At 46.4% G+C, this 15,970-nt stretch overlaps 1 protein-coding gene across 1 annotated transcript in view; it reads right to left on the bottom strand.

Moving 5' to 3' along the window:
- Positions 1 to 15,970, bottom strand: part of col14a1a (collagen, type XIV, alpha 1a) — a 66,175-nt gene that overhangs the window by 9,637 nt on the left and 40,568 nt on the right. The window contains exons 30-41 of the mRNA XM_067237519.1: positions 15,596 to 15,734; positions 14,141 to 14,283; positions 13,794 to 13,903; positions 10,535 to 10,693; positions 9,685 to 9,762; positions 8,715 to 8,801; positions 6,817 to 6,870; positions 5,921 to 6,016; positions 5,700 to 5,753; positions 2,697 to 2,750; positions 796 to 849; positions 500 to 571 (exon numbers count right to left, since the gene is read on the bottom strand). Of these exons, the coding sequence (XP_067093620.1) occupies positions 500 to 571; positions 796 to 849; positions 2,697 to 2,750; positions 5,700 to 5,753; positions 5,921 to 6,016; positions 6,817 to 6,870; positions 8,715 to 8,801; positions 9,685 to 9,762; positions 10,535 to 10,693; positions 13,794 to 13,903; positions 14,141 to 14,283; positions 15,596 to 15,734 (1,100 nt within the window). The remainder of the gene's footprint in view (positions 1 to 499; positions 572 to 795; positions 850 to 2,696; positions 2,751 to 5,699; positions 5,754 to 5,920; positions 6,017 to 6,816; positions 6,871 to 8,714; positions 8,802 to 9,684; positions 9,763 to 10,534; positions 10,694 to 13,793; positions 13,904 to 14,140; positions 14,284 to 15,595; positions 15,735 to 15,970) is intronic.

Genomic DNA, 15,970 nt, shown 5'->3' with positions numbered 1-15,970 from the left:
CAGGGGTGAGATCACCATGGCTTCCCTCTCTGACTACAAACTATCTCCAGCCTCTACAGCACTCTCCCTCTGGTGTCTCTCATCCTCTCACACTCTGACAAGTCACTGACATGTCAGAGGAATAAGAGAAAATAAAGTGCAATGAGGTTTCATCATTCAGACCTGGCTTGGTCCCACGGGTGTAGTGACCTCTTTAGGACTTTTTTAAGACCCTGATGACCAAGCCACTCATACAGAGAGAAGCAAGGCCAGTCGCCTATGTGTGTGAGAGCTCACCTCAAACATGCAGCACATTATAAAACATCGACAGGTGCCAGGCAACTCACAAGGGCGAGGTGCAGAATTGGGTCAATTACACAGATCAGTGACTCGAAATTATTTGAAAGCCAAGTGTGTTTTCTTTGGCTCACAGTTGGCCAGATCCATTGGTCTCATTACACATATTACCATAAAGCAATCAGCCCCCTAGGTATCTGCAATTCAAAGGTGGGATACTTACTGGTGGCCCCTGGTCTCCTATTGACCCTGCTGGTCCATTGGGCCCCGGTACTCCCGGGGCCCCTGGGGTTCCCTGTGACAGAGGGGGAGAGGGCCAGTGATCATCTGTATTCAACACACACACACATAGCACCTACAATGTAGACACGACAAATTGTCCTAATTCCAAGTATTAAGTTAAAATTGTCCAATTGAGGGTAAAATGGGCTTGTCATATTTTGTATTATAATAGAAGAAATAGGAATAAGGGCTTGCATGGTGGTGGTGGTGGTGGAGGGGGGGGGGGGCAGCACTTACTAAAGGTCCAGGAGGGCCCTGCTGTCCCTGTGGCCCATCCTTCCCTGTCAGACCCTGGGGAGAGAAGGAGAAGGAAGGAGTGGATGTTATTTCTGGGTGAGACATCACAGTGCTTTTAACCTTTGGGAGCAGGAACATAGCAGGGGTTTACTAAATCGTCAATTATATTTTGATGCAGAGTTGGTACAGAATTAAAAGGAGGTGCGAAGCTCGGCAGCTCGAAGACAGAGGATGGGACAACGGCGTTGAAGTCCGGTGAGCGTCCGAGTTTGTTTACATGACAGCTGCTCGTGAAGCCAGACTTTCCTAGATTTGTGACGGTGTTTGGCAAGGTTTTATTCCTCTGGCTGACCTCCTAGCGCTGGCTTCAGTCAGCATCGTCTTTGCCGGTCACATACTGAGCATGCTCTCAACGCCACACCATTCAACAGCTGGCTACACAACACAAGCTGACTGGCATTACAACATCCAAATGACCTACAGCTGCACTGAGATCCAACGAATATACAGTATGCTACTTCAAAACAAGCTTATTAGGGAAAGAACTCTGCCAAAGTCACCTAACACAAATCCTCGTGAGCTTTTCTCTTTCCAACGGTTTAGTACTGCGACTTCAAGACTAACCTCGGAGCCAGGGAGGGACAACACACTGCATGGGATGGGAGGCCCCCGCCCAAGCTCCGAAACAGAGCCCAGATCTGGGCCTGCAAGCTGGCTCGAGGTCCCTGGAGACTGGAGGCTTCACCCTCGCACAGAACTGGGATCTGTCATCAACACCCTGGAGGCTTCATGCTAACACACCAACAGACCACCTGTTGACCATGGTGTACTTTTCTCTGCAGGTTAAGGTCCTAGGTAAGTTCCTGAGGTTGAAAGTTGTAATGAAAAGTTCATTAAAAGAAAAATGGATTTCTGATGCTTTTTTTGTTATTTTATTACCACGACAAGACCTAGCTCTGATTTTTAGCTTTCCTTCCTTCCAAATGACTCTCAAATGTAACCATGAGTAGACAGTGGGATTTGGCACTATTAAAAACTCTGTCTCTGTTTATAGTTTTATTACACAGATGTGAGCAGTAACAGTCTGGTTCTCCAGCACGACTGGCAGCTTGCTAATATCAACATCATTGTGAATGGAATATTCTGGCATTTATCTATGCATACATCAGTTGTAAAGTGACACAGGGTTTTGAAACTTCTATTATCTATCTCACAATCATCATAATTGTTTATTTTATGGCATACTATAGCACTAATAAACCCATCCATTTCTTGTAAAACAACACAGTGATTTAAGACCTCTGTTAATCTATTTTTAGTCATCACAATCAGACATGCGCGCACTGTAGTTTGTATCTTCAAAAGATATAACTGCAGATAACTGGTTGAGTACTGGATATTAACACTGAGGAAGTTTGTGAAGATAAGGGCCTTGTATTTTCCTTCAGGCCAAGGAAAGCCTCTGACCTTTGCTTGATGACTCAACCATGTGGAATGACAGACTGGAAATCCCATTTCTGTGTATCTTTCCATATCTGTCCAAGTACTTCAGCAATAATAAAGTAGTCTGTGATTGAGACCTGAGACAGTGAAAGGCATATGGTCATATCATTAAGCCTAGTCTCAAACAGGGATTAATTGGTGGGATTCAGTTTTAACCTCTCTGATTCAAAGCTCCAGACAGCACTGGTTGTTTGTCTACACGGTCGTACTTGAGGAGGAAGGAAACATAATGACAGGCTCATATAGCAGTTTGAAAGGAAGCATGTTGGGGCTTGTTCTCAGAGCATCAGAGCAGGTTGCAGAGCAATCTGTACTGTTTTACAGGAAAAAACAACATCATAAATAATTAAAACATTCTGCAATCATATTTGAATGCCAGTTATTATATATCGTCTTACCCTCTGTCCTGTTGGGCCGTCTCGACCAGGGGAGCCTGCAGACCCCGGAACACCCTAGACATGTAAAAAAATAAGCATTAGTTAGTGCATTCTGAATGATCGTGAAGTTAGAGAAGGCATCAGTGATCTGTCGTGAAAGGACGTACTGTATTGTAAGGAGAGTGAACCGAGTAACAAAGTCATGCATCTTGGTCTGAAGTTTAGAGGCCTGCCAGTCAGTAAAGGAGCGACTCCTCAACTCATCAGCAACCATCTGTAACCAATCAACCGATCAAGGATCTAGTGCTGGGTTTCAGTATTATAACTACCGTCATATTCTGGATGTACAGGTGTACAGTACGTACAAAGTCATACATTGTGCCAAGATAACATTCAGTGCCAGTTCTGATAGCACATTATGGAAGCTACAGTAGCAAGGCTTTTTTTGGCTTGTCTGACTCCTAACTCTGACTCCCTCTGCACAATGGAAGAAATAACAGACCAGCAGACTAATAAGAACCTGCTGCATCAGTTAAAGGTGCACTTCCACAGTATGAAGACAAAGTCTGTCTAACAGTTTGCAGTGTATGCACACTGCCTACAACAGTCCAAACTGTGTCAGCACAGCTGCAGGACCTACTAAACATCAAAAGGAAAAGTATGTTTAGGTTGTTTTATTTTCACATTACTTCCTTTAATTGGTAGCATTTTGACAAACAGGGCGTGCCTCAGTAGTAGCTTCAGAAGAAATGATACCTTTGAAGTTTTAAGAAGAATTCTGAAAGGAATGATTGATGCTGAGACCTTTCAGAGAAGACATTTCAAGGTTTTTGAAAGAAGGGGGTGTGACTTAGGAGGTTCTAATAACATCCTTGATTCACAACATTCACAACTTTCTCTACTCCATTCATCTGTGAATGTGTAACAGTTACACACCAGCAGCCAGCCTCCATTTTATACATAGTTATTACTGTAGATAGGGTGCTGGGTAAGATTCATCATTTTGCTGCAACCTTACTAGACAGCCTCGTAAAGCAAGGTAGTAAAAGCGAGGGTGTAATGTATGGGATGGGATAAGCCAGGCGTGATTAATGCTGTGGTGTTATATAGGGCCAGGTACTCCTAGCACCTTGTCTTCAAGACGCTCGTAATGATATCTGCCCTGTCGACCAAGCACACACACAGACTCTCTCTGTCTCTCTCTCACACACACACAAACACACACAGTGTCTAAAATATGGCTTTGTGTGTGGAAAAGACATGGGTGCATCCAGTTTGAGTGTTTCTGTATCATGACATTAGCCCTGGTTACTCTGCCCGGCCTCGGACAAACTGCCACAGTCATCCTTGATAAATCAGCCCGGAAGACTGGAGGACAAGGACTAAGCAGAGATACTCAATGTATCGGGGAGAGATCAGGGAGGTAACCAAGTATAAATCAAACACCCTTGTGAGCCACACAGTCAAACACACACACACACAGATACACTACACAAAGCATTAATGGACACTAACTGACACCATAATGACACAATGCCTCCCACTCACACACACACACACCTACACACACAAATAACTTTAAAACTACAAGAAAAAAGACACACACACACACACACACACTGTTATTCATTGGAGTGGCTGCACATGCATTTTTCAATGTCAATTTGAAACTGAGAGGGGAATGTTCATGACAGGATTATATTGTATTTACTGCAATCTGGAGCACTACAGGGAGAGGGAGTGGATGAGAGAGAAAGAGAAATGGAATCCTGTAATGGATGTTCCAAACGTATGATATTCTCTGCAGCCGCTGTAGATTACAGAAAGGCCTTGAGGGTGCAATATTCCTCACCCATCTGTATTCCCTGTTCCTGACAAAATACCTTATTGCCTTGTATCACAGTTGTGTATGAGGCAGAGGTGCTACTGTACTGTTTTATTCATGATAAGTGCCTGGGTGAGGCTGGACTGGAGGAATAGCTGGTGGTCCAGCTAGCCAGCGGGTTCACTCTGTTTTAGGACAGCCTAACCAAGTTCTTGTCTCTGGGCATTGGCCCAGAAAGTATACACGGTGTTGTGGGTCGAACTACGTTCGAACAACATTGTGGAACAAACAAAGACAAGTTAATTTGTGACCATGAGTATAACATAATGAATGCACCATTAACCTCGGGAAGTTGTAGCACAGAATACACGTAAAAGCAAAAGAATGGAAGAATAAAAGATAAACAACTGTAACCAAAACATATTTTTTTCCCATCTGGTGTTCCTAGCATCCCTCTCACTCCTTCTTCTCAGTCTGCATGTGTGTGTGTGTTTCTCCTTGTTGCTTCTCTGTACACGCGTGTCATGATGTAAAGACTAATACATGTTTCTTCTTGTTCAATGGAACAAAACCGGCACTGACCAAACCCTGCCCCAAGCCACTTAGGGAACAATGGTAACCACCGCTGCACCTTTCTACCCTGCTCTCTCTCTCTCTCTCTCTCTCTCTCTCTCTCTCTCTCTCTCTCTCTCTCTCTCTCTCTCTCTCTCTCTCTCTCTCTCTCTCTCTCTCTCTCTCTCTCTCTCTCTCTCTCAGCAGGTCAGGTCATTAATGATGTTGTAACTCGAAAAATGATTTTGCTCATCTGAGTGATTCCATTAGACCACCAGTGACGGGGGGCAACTCAGTAAGTACAGCAGACACCTAGCAACAGCACCATGGATGGCACCACCTGCTAGAGGCCAGTTAAGTGCAAGGCCTCATCTTCCCCCCATGCCTCACCTCTCTCTTTGCCAGGCACTGTTTAATTCCCAAGCCTCTGGCTGTGCATGGCGAGAATTAAATATCCACAATCCAAAAACTCTGCAATATATCATTTTCAGCCAGAAAGTAGAGATGAGATTCTGACTAAGGGGAGGTAATGAGGTTTCGGTATTGTTTTGGAGACAGTTGAAGAATGAGTGTGTGTGCGTGCATGTGCAGGTTTGCACGTGTGTGTGAGTGTGTGTGTGTGCGTGCATGTGCACAGCAGGTTTTACCTGATGTCCAGGAGCACCGATGTCTCCCTGCTCTCCCTTCTCCCCCGGACCACCCTGAGGGAGAGACACGAGCCAGGAGAACAACTCACTGACTGACCAGACACGGACTCACAGACACCATGTGAAACTCAAGGTGATATGGGATACGTCTATGCGAGACGTTTTGACTGTATGGGGTTTGTTTGTTTCACTTGACCATGCTGTGCTGTAGTGTTTCTTACTGGAGGCCCTTGTATTGAGAGTCCACTGGGCCCCTGAGGACCGGGGGGGCCCTGAGGGCCTGGGGGACCCCTCTCTCCTGAAGGACCAGCGAGTCCCTGTGAAAAACACACAAACAAACACGCACACACAAATATTAAGATGCTTACGCTCAGCACATTTAAATAAGGGTGCCTCAAATAAATAACATATTGATCCAAAGTCCAAACCAGTCTGCCATATTGTCTGTGCTCTGGGGGCAGTCATTAGCATTTACAGTTTACATAAGAGTGCCCTGTGCTCTAGAAAATTGATTTAGCCATTGCCAGTATAACTTTAATTATATTATACCAGCCAGGGTCAGGTTTATGTTGGACTGCAAAGTCCCCAGCTCCTATTATGGCACTGCACATCTGTTGTAACTTTGCTAGAATGCATGAAGCTGGGTTTTCAGCATCGACAAATGCAGAGAGAGACAAGAAATAACCCTGAGCTTTTCAAAGTAACAGAACAGAACACTCCCACAAAAGCAGAACCTCAAAAAACACAGAAATGCACAAATAAACCACAGGGAGATGGAATGATTCGACCGTTCCAGAGATTACAATGTCTGAAGCTGGCTATGATGCAGAGAGACAGATAATGACATGGCAAAGCTTTGCTCGGTGTGAAGAAAAGAAGAAAAAACACAGAACGGCCACTCCAAGAAAAACGGAATTCACCCCTTTCATGCATATGCAGTATACTGTTGAATCTGCACGTTTGTTCCACTGTTTCGGAGCTATTCTTTGGAAACCCCTTTGTGTGTCTGCGAGTCCCAGCCTTGGGTGGTCCCTGTGTGCGTGATACTGCACTATGCTAGCCTGAGACCTGACTCTAGCCCTTGAGAGTGAATACGAGAGCATACTGTGTACATTACCGTGTTGCCCTGCTCCCCGCGATCTCCCCGTGCTCCTCGGATTCCGGGACCTCCCTGGATCACACACGCACACACACACACACACACGTTCACAACAGAGATAAACATGATTATATCATGTGTGACGTCCCTCCAGGCAGCCTGCTGCTGGGGGGAGCAGGGAGGGTTGCTGATAGGGGCACACCTGGGGAAACTGCAGGACGTATAAAGCCATCCTTGACTGGCTCGCTCACTCTCTCCAGCTCTCACTACTCTCAGTGGTGGAGTGCTCAGTTAGCCTCATGTGGGGCTTGGGCTGATGCCCATGGATTTTAATTGACACCTTCCAACATTTCTCATTACAGACTAACCAGTCATCCTCTCACCCACACTACTGATTTACTGACCGTCACGCCTCATCGGACGATTTGTTGTAAATTTGATGATCATAATTTGATTGGCCTACAACTCGGCATGTGGTGTCCCTATGATTGAGCCAGGCTGTAACAAATGTAAGTACATATGGCAACAAAATATAGACTATAACGCTACTCATACTGTAGTTCACATTAGGAATATAATGCATACTGTAAATGCCTCATAATGTTGTTGATTGGTAATATTGATTTGGATGTTTTTAAAGCATTTCAGTATACATACAGTATATATGTATGTATATATGGGGAGTCAGGTGGCTGAGCGGTGAGGAAATTGGGCTAGTAATCCGAAGGCTGCTGGTTCTATTCCCGGCAGTGCCAAAAGACGTTGTGTCCTTGGGCAAGGCACTTCACCCTACTTGCCTCGGGGGAATGTCCCTGTACTTACTGTAAGTCGCTCTGGATAAGTAACCCCCAGCTGACCCCCAACTGACCCCCAGTGGCCTCCTTATGCCTGCTCTACAGCTCTCTGGCTCCTCAGCACTGCCGAAGGCATCTGCAAGTAATTGTCCTATATGGCTGACTTCCTCTTCCTGTGTTTGCTTTAATTGCCCCCCTGTGGGGACGAGGGTGGCTGTCAAGTAGTTCCTACTTGACAGGACAGAGTCCTGTGGAGGCAGGGCCATAGCAGATGTGATGAAGGGGCAGCCACTCCATCTACCAGGCCTGTTTCCAATCAGCACTTGACCAAAAGCTCCTGAAGTAAGACATTTAACTCAGTAGTTACTGAAGGTGCCTTTGATTACATGTCACCCTGCACTCAGATGATAGCTGTGATGACGGTGGAGGACACTGGAGCTTTGAGGACAGATGAAGAGGATGGCCAGAGAGGATGCAGAGAGAAAATACAATTTAATCTTCTGGATGTCTGAAACAGAAGTCAGGCAGTAGAGACTGGGAAAAAAAACAGATGGAATGTGGGTTTGGATATATATATATATCCGTGTGTGTGGATGGAAGTCTATTGCCTAATCTGCTTTGATAAATCGATTTCCATATAATGACTTTCTCAAACATCTCGGTGTTGATACAGCCAGGCCTTATGCTTCTGCCCCCACCCCCCCCAAACCCCCCTACCCCGAGTCCTATACCTACACAACAGTGCTGCTTAAATTGAGTTCATTTATTTACACTATTGGGTTTCACCTGCAGCATGAGAGAAAATGACCCACTCTACACCCTCTCCTCAACCCCCGCATGCACGCCTCCCTCCCCTACACTCCATCGCCACCACGGCAGAGATTAGATCAGGTCTTACTCTAGACCCAAACTAGAAATTCACTATTAATGTCCTATTTAGTCCAAAGGTCCAGACTACAGGCCAGGGAAATAGCTCCACTGCAGTCATTTGTCTTTGGGAGTGTGAACAGGGAGACAGAGAGGTAAATGGAATGAGTGCTGGATGAGGAGGAGGATGATGATGAGGAGGAGGAGTACAGAAGGATAGAGATAAGAGTGAGGAAGTGGGAGACAGAGTCTTACAGGGGGTCCGGAGGGTCCTGGAGGGCCTTTGCTGTCCTGGGAGCAGGTGCATGCTTGGGGCATGGCGGGGCAGTCCTCCTCCACACGCTAAAATGGAAAACGGACAGCAAAGTTGTTTGAAATAAGGTGCAATGAGCAATCTTCAACCCCCCCAAAAAATCTCCACAAAACTAAAACATCAATTTATAGGTATTTTGTGTGTGCATATGTGTATGAGTGAGTATGTGAGTGAGTGAGTGTGTGTGTGTGTGTGTGTGCGCGCAGCCTGGAAGGCTTCAGGTTCCTATCTACCCTGTTTCATCAGTCTGTCAGGGGAAGAAAAGAGCACTCTCAGCTCTGGGCAGGCCCATACATCACACACAGCTATCTGGTGGCCAGTGGTCTGCCATAAACACAGTTATCATTACCTTCTTGTCCTGTCCCTTTCCCAATAACTAGAAAGTGCTCCTGGAGACCCACATGTATAGGTCTGTGAGCGCTGAGCGAGAAGACTGTGTGTGTGTGTGTGTGTGTGTGCGTGCGTGCGTGTGTGTGTGTGTGTGTGTGTGTGTGTGTGTGTGTGTGTGTGTGTGTGTGTGTGTGTGTGTGTGTGTGTGGCTGACAGACAGGCTCCCGGGCCGAAAGTAAACTTTGAACGTATTTGGTTTGAATACAGTTTGTTGATGTTCAACGTCTAGGTCCATCCTCAACATGTCTTTCCAATTTCCTTTTTCTGTGTGTGTGTGTGTGTGTGTGTGTCATGTCTGTCAGGGTGTCTCACCCACAGAGCCTGAAGGGTGTTCTTTTGTGGAATTGGAACTTTGATCTTCTCTGCTTTCTATCTGTCAGACTATGGCTACAGGCTTAAAATGGCCCCAGGCACTGTTCTGGAATTAGCGTTTCCACACAAGACACTAACTTTAATCATTAGTGGGCAAACACTGCAAACTGACCCTAGATTCTGAGCCGGAAATGCTTTGTTGGTTCTTACCAGGCCTGGCAGTTCACAGCACTTGTCCCGACCAGCCCACGATGTGCTGCAGATGATGTCAAACATCTGGAGCTGGAACTGTAGTAGACACACGCACACACACACGCACATACAGACACGCACGTACACAGACATCCATGCACACACATGCATACACGCACACACACACAGAGACATACACACACGCACGCCAGCGCACACACACACGGACACACGTACTACATTTATATACAGTGTGCAAAGATACTACAAAGGAACCCTCAGGATCTGGTGGAAAATCTAAGAAAAGATAGATTACATTGCTTCCGAGCTTTAGAGGTATTACTTGATGTTTGACTGAACGAAATTTAAACTTTTCCTCATAAGATGAGAAATCCCTGTGCTCAGCACTTTCCATGAGTCCATCGCTGAGGCAAATTTGAATAATTTCAGGGCCTCCGGCCTCACACACATAGACAATGAAAGGGATTGGCAAGGGATTCATCATGTTACATGACAGTTCGAATTCCTAACAGAGACTCATGCTGCTCTGTGGTATAACTCTGGGGGGGTCACAGGTCACCGGGGTGGAAGGAGAACAAGGCCTAGGGTTGTTGTGAACGGTGACGATATGAAGGTCACTTCACATTATCACTGTCTCGGCAAGTCTTACTTTTCCAGTGTGCTGGCTGCCGAGGTCATGTGTTCGAGGACCACTGCAGATTCTACCCTTCCCTCCTTACATCTGAACGACCCCAGTTACTGTGACCCAACACCCACAGAGGCCGGGATTGGGACTCGTAAACCAACCAAAGTCAGGTTCCCAATTGAAATCCGCCCAAAGTGAGATGAGCAGGGAGATGGTACAGACCGGAGCAGAGCTGTCCCCGGCCCCTCTGGAGCGGACCATGCGTCCCAACACCTCCCGGCCGTCCGTGCTGATGTTGCCAGCGGCGCTGATGCCCTTCTCCCCCACCACCCTGCAGTCCAGAACCACCCGGGCCGACGTCTTGCTGATGGCCACGTGAAGCTGTGGGGGACAGGAGGGAGGGACGAGAGGAGGAGAGGAGACAGGACAAGGAAATGGGATGTCACGTCACCCACCACTCGGTAGCTGTCAGAAATATTAATCTATCAAGCATTGCACAGTCAGTCGGTGAACAAGTTTAAGAAAGCTTTATTGCTTGCGGCCGGCCCACAAGGAGACAAAAACATCACACGCCATTGTGCTACAAAGTTTGTCTGGTTCACAAGTCTTCAGGTAAGACCATTTATTGGTGAGAAGCCTCCTCCCCTGCATATCAGCTGTCAATATGATCGATCCCAGAGACGTGCACGTGGAAACTTACAGAGTTCTCCGACCCTAGGCTTGACCATATGATTCACTCAACACAGATAAGGTTTATTGCACCTCTAGTATGATAATGGTCAACCTAGGTCAGTTTGTTTACGTAAGCCTAGTGTCATCTATAGGTCATGTGGGGAGAGGGCTCTCTACTGACAAAGGAATGCTAGCACCAGTATTTTCAGAATATAACCTTACATTCTCAAATGTATCCGGCAGTAGCATTCAACTTCTAAGAACTTTCACACATCTTCACACTGCTACAGTTCAGAGGACACACTGCTCTTTGTTCCAAATATCTTTAAGGGACATTGATGTACATGGAAGGGCTCATCCGTGTTAATGAGCAGTCACCTCATCCCGCTTCAAACAGTGGTCTCATCCTAACAGTAGACTGTCTGTTTGCTCTGGTGTAGCGTTCTGCAGTTCCCAATGTTATTCTGTCAGCAGAGAATTACAACCTCATCAAAATCATGTTTCCAGTAATAGGTTTGTCTCCGACACCGCTAACACCACAAGAATAATCCAGAGTTAGACAAAGTTCATATTCCAACGTCAGAATCCATTTCTCTAGTGACGTCCGTGATTCAGTTTTAATGGGTTTTTGGTCTGAAACCCAATTCTCTGTGGTTCAGTGGGTCTGATGGTGTGTGTGCATGTGTGTGTGTGTGTGGGTGCATGTGTGAGTGTGTGTGTGTGTGTGTGTGTGTGTGTGTGTGTGTGTGTGTGTGTGTGTGTGTGTGTGTGTGTGTGTGTGTAAAATGTCAGAGGTGCCAGATTCATGACTCTGCTTCTCTCCTAACTACATAAAACGAGAGGTTTGCATCTTCCCCCTGCCTAACTTAATGAAACAATTTTTCCACAAGGAAGAACGCCATAAAAATCCTGCACTCTGCTATCCACAGTATCAACACTATAGTGCACTTGACTTTCATAGCTCAAACTTTTCAGGTGTTTCTGGTTACACCTCAGGTGCATTTAATTGGTATGACCTCATCTTTGTGAGACAGAAAGTAACCCTGTAAACTCCCAGAGATTTTAGTGAAGGCCCTTCTAAAAACTGGACATCAGCATTTCCCTCAATGTATTCCATGTATTCCTGCCTTGATGCCCAAGGCAGGAGAGAAAGGTGAGTGGAGTGGAGGGATTAGCATATTCACCCCAGCTCACCTCCATTAGTGAGGTACAGACGAGGTGAAATTCTGCTATATGGTGCAATAATGATACACACACACATACACACAAACACACACACACACACACACAGACCAGTGGTAGGACATCAGCATAAACATGGATAGCCTCTTTTGGTCAAACATACGTGACAGAATGAGATGCATTATTAGTGCAGGGGTTTGTTTAGATTAATTTATGATAATTTTGTGTGTGCGTGTGCTTGGTCAGCTCCAGTTTCAGTAGTGAGAGCCAGATCAACCCTGAGCTTTGTCTGTTTTCAGCAGCAGTTAGATAGAATATGTTTATCATTACCAGTTACCAGATATTGGACATTATATTCAGTTCACTGCCTCTAACACACCCCTGAGCTCTGTAGCCCCCCCCACCCCCCCCCCCCCCACACACACACACACACACACACACACTCACACTGACAGCCACACGCACACCTTATGCTAATCTTTGTAGAAAATGCATCTATCGGAGCCCTGCTGGGAAAATTGAAAACTAAATAGCACTAAGAGCTTGGTAGCTATATTCCCAACATCTGATTTGACTGTTACGCCTGCATAACAGCCTCTGTTCTCATTTCTGAGCCTGAGAGGAATATGGAAAGAACATAAACCGAGTCTCTCAATGTTTTTCAATGTCACTGGGGCCAGGAGTCAAGTTCAACAGTTTGCGCAGTGCCTGAACCCCCAACAGCAAAGGGACCAGTCCCACGCTGCATTTGTCCATCCGGACAGCTTTTATCTCTTGCCCATCTCTGTTTTTCATTTTTTTTCCCAACAAAAGGCAACAAGGAACGAGGGAATTAGCCGGTGGGTGGGGCCCTCTTAGGGGTGAAAACATATTCCCTTTCCCTTCAGATAACAGCTGGGCTTCCCAGATAGTGTTGCTATCAAAACAGTTCCTGTCCTCTTTTTGTTTATCTCTTCTTTTCTTCCTTTCCCTCTCTCCCCCTTCCCCTTTCCCTTCCCCCTTTCCAGCCACAAACAGCTACAGTAGCATCCGGCAGCACCAGGTCGAGCACGGATTTACCATATGAAGACACCTTGAGTGATGGGGGGGAAAATACAGCTGGATGTCCTTCTCTCCCAATCGCCCACCCCCCCCCCCGCCTCCCACATACCCCCGCAATCCCCTACCTCCAACCCTATCCAAGCACCCTACTCCACCCCCTTCTTGCTTGTCATCTCGTGTGATGGAAGAGAGAGCCGAGCACCTCCACAGCAGAGCGTGCACACGCACCACGCAGACGGTGGTGGGGGGGATATGTTAGCATGCCTTCACAACAGCCGACCGGCTCAACGAGAGGGGAGAGAGGAAGCGTGATGGACGGGCTCTCACAGTCCTTCAGGCAGCTGGAAGCTCAGGGAGAAGGGAGAGGGAGTGGAGAGAGGGAGGGGAGGGCAAGAAGACGACCGAGGTGATGGGTTTTCTTCATTTCCTTTTAAAAAGGTAGATTTTCTGGCTGCTCTCTCACCGAGAGCGAGACACTATTAGCATGATCGGCTTGATGCTTGAGGACTTGGGAGAGAGGGATGGAAGAGAGGTGGAGGAGAGGTGGAGGAGAGCTTAGAGAAAGAGTGTGGCTGAGAGACCAGACCTTGTGGAAACTGCCGTGGAAGATCTTCTTGATCTCAGGACCCTCGAATGTCACAGTCTGGAAGTCTCCCTTGTAGTCGTAGTTGAAGAACGTGAGAGTCTTTCCTCCATCTGCAGCAAGAAACCAGCGCTGGTTTTAACATCACCACATGAAAAGTCTTGTTCCAAAGACCTATTAGTACATAACAGTATTTCTAAAACGTCCCTTCAAAAGAGCAATTCCTGAGAGTTTTTGTTAATCTTGAGGCCTTCAAGAGCATGCGGTCTGTCATGGCAGGAAGTGACTGTCATTTAACTTCCTGTTTGACTCAGGAAGTGAAGGGGTGGAGGGAGGAATTCTGTACATACTGTCCAGGAGGAGGCCCACGAGCGGCTCGTTGTTTTTGTTTAGGATCTCCCACAATGCAAAGGGCTCCTGTGGGGTTTCAGGGAGGAGGCGGAGCATCATGGAGATGGTGTAGTCGGATGGCAGACCCTCAGGGTGCAGGTACCTGACACACACAGACAGGAAGTGTTGTTAGGCGCCTGGTACAGTAGTACAGTGACGTAATGTTGTGAAGTTATGGGCAAATTCATGGTGAGTTGCTATCAAGAGACTGTGGTGAGACTCTCTGTTGTTATAGTCACAAGTTTTTATTAAAGGAAGGTACCACCCCCAAACTTAATTAGTTAAAGTTCTTCTTCAGTGCCTTCATTTTATTATTATGAGCATTTCATGACAGGGCACCCAGCAGGTTCTATTCCTACAGCACCAACACCATTATCAACATAATTGGCTGATGGTCTAGACACAAAGCTCAAGAAATGGCAGCCTCTGTGCTAACACGTGTCCGTTTGACTGGACCTCAATCGTTAAAGGTGCTGAAACTCTCCACTGTAAAAACACTCTCCCATCTCAACATGTGAAAGCGGGCCTTGGTTCAATATTATCTCAAGTGGGAGCACAAGTACATCTGTCAACACAGGGAATAGGACTGACGCCGCACACACCCCAGCATCCAGTACCCTCCGCCCACCCCTCCGCCCACCCACCCGCCACTACTTCACATCTGGTTAACCGAGCCCCAGACCTCTCCTGGTCATTTTTGTTGGCGAGGACCATGGATTTTTGGAGAGACCTTGAGCCTTGAGTTTAGATTCTGGCTCCTGACTCAAAGAGTTCTTCTGTTTGTTTCCAGCTAAGCCACTCGCTCCTGCTCCTCCCTTGACTCTTTGAAGCATATGTATCTCAGAGTGGGACACAGACACAATGTCCAGGCTCTTGAGGGCTGTTTTAGGCACAGAGCAGTTAGATGTCGCGGATAAGAAATGCTCCTGAAAATAAGAAAATAGGAAATGTTCTGGCCAACAATTAATTAAGGTGATAAAATTAAATTGATATACATCATGAACTTACTGTATGTCAATATGTGAGTTCAAATTTAAGATATGTTTTCAAGATGTTGGCTACAGTAAATGGAGGCTGGTATAAGTGAGTGTAGTATTTAAGAGAGAAAACGAGAGTAAAAAAGCCTAAGTGGAGACTTAACTGGGTTAGAAGAATGGGAACATTCTTTGCAGGTAAAATAAGACACCTACATTGTCGGTAACAAGATAGTTCCGAAGTGCTTGTTGTTAATAAGATCTTGCAGTTAGTGATCTCACCCCTGACTAAATGAGAGAGTGTCTGGATGGCCAAGAGGGAGGATGGTTACTAATGATCGGCAGTCATTAAGGACCTTATTGGTGGGAAGAAGGGAGGATGGAGGCTTTTTAGGCAATCAAAGGCTTCTTTTTGCGTCGAGAGAGAGAGCAGGGGCCTACTTGGTCGGCTGGGATACGAGGGCGTCGCCATGCAGCCTGTAGCAGGGGAAGCTGTTGAAGGAGCCAGGCTCCAGAGACACTCCTGCCACACTGCTGTACTCCTTCTCAACCAGGTTGAACTTCTCCATCATCCTGAAGCCTGGGGTACAGGAAACACATCTGATTTACCCTCCTCGTCTTCTTCCTCTTCGTCCTCATCAATATCTTCATCACTCTCCTCCTCCTCCTCTTCCTCATCATCATCATCATTATCAATATCCTCATCATCATCACCATCAATATCCTTGTTGTTCTCTTCATCATGATCATCATCATAGATATCCTTATATCCTCATCCTCAACATAAGCCCTAGTATCATTATCATTATTGTCGTC

This window comes from Osmerus mordax, chromosome 6 (genome assembly GCF_038355195.1).
Source record: "Osmerus mordax isolate fOsmMor3 chromosome 6, fOsmMor3.pri, whole genome shotgun sequence".
NCBI classification, from domain to species: Eukaryota; Metazoa; Chordata; class Actinopteri; order Osmeriformes; family Osmeridae; genus Osmerus; species Osmerus mordax.
Note: the sequence above shows the minus strand (reverse complement) of the source record. Positions and strands in the feature narration are given on the sequence as shown.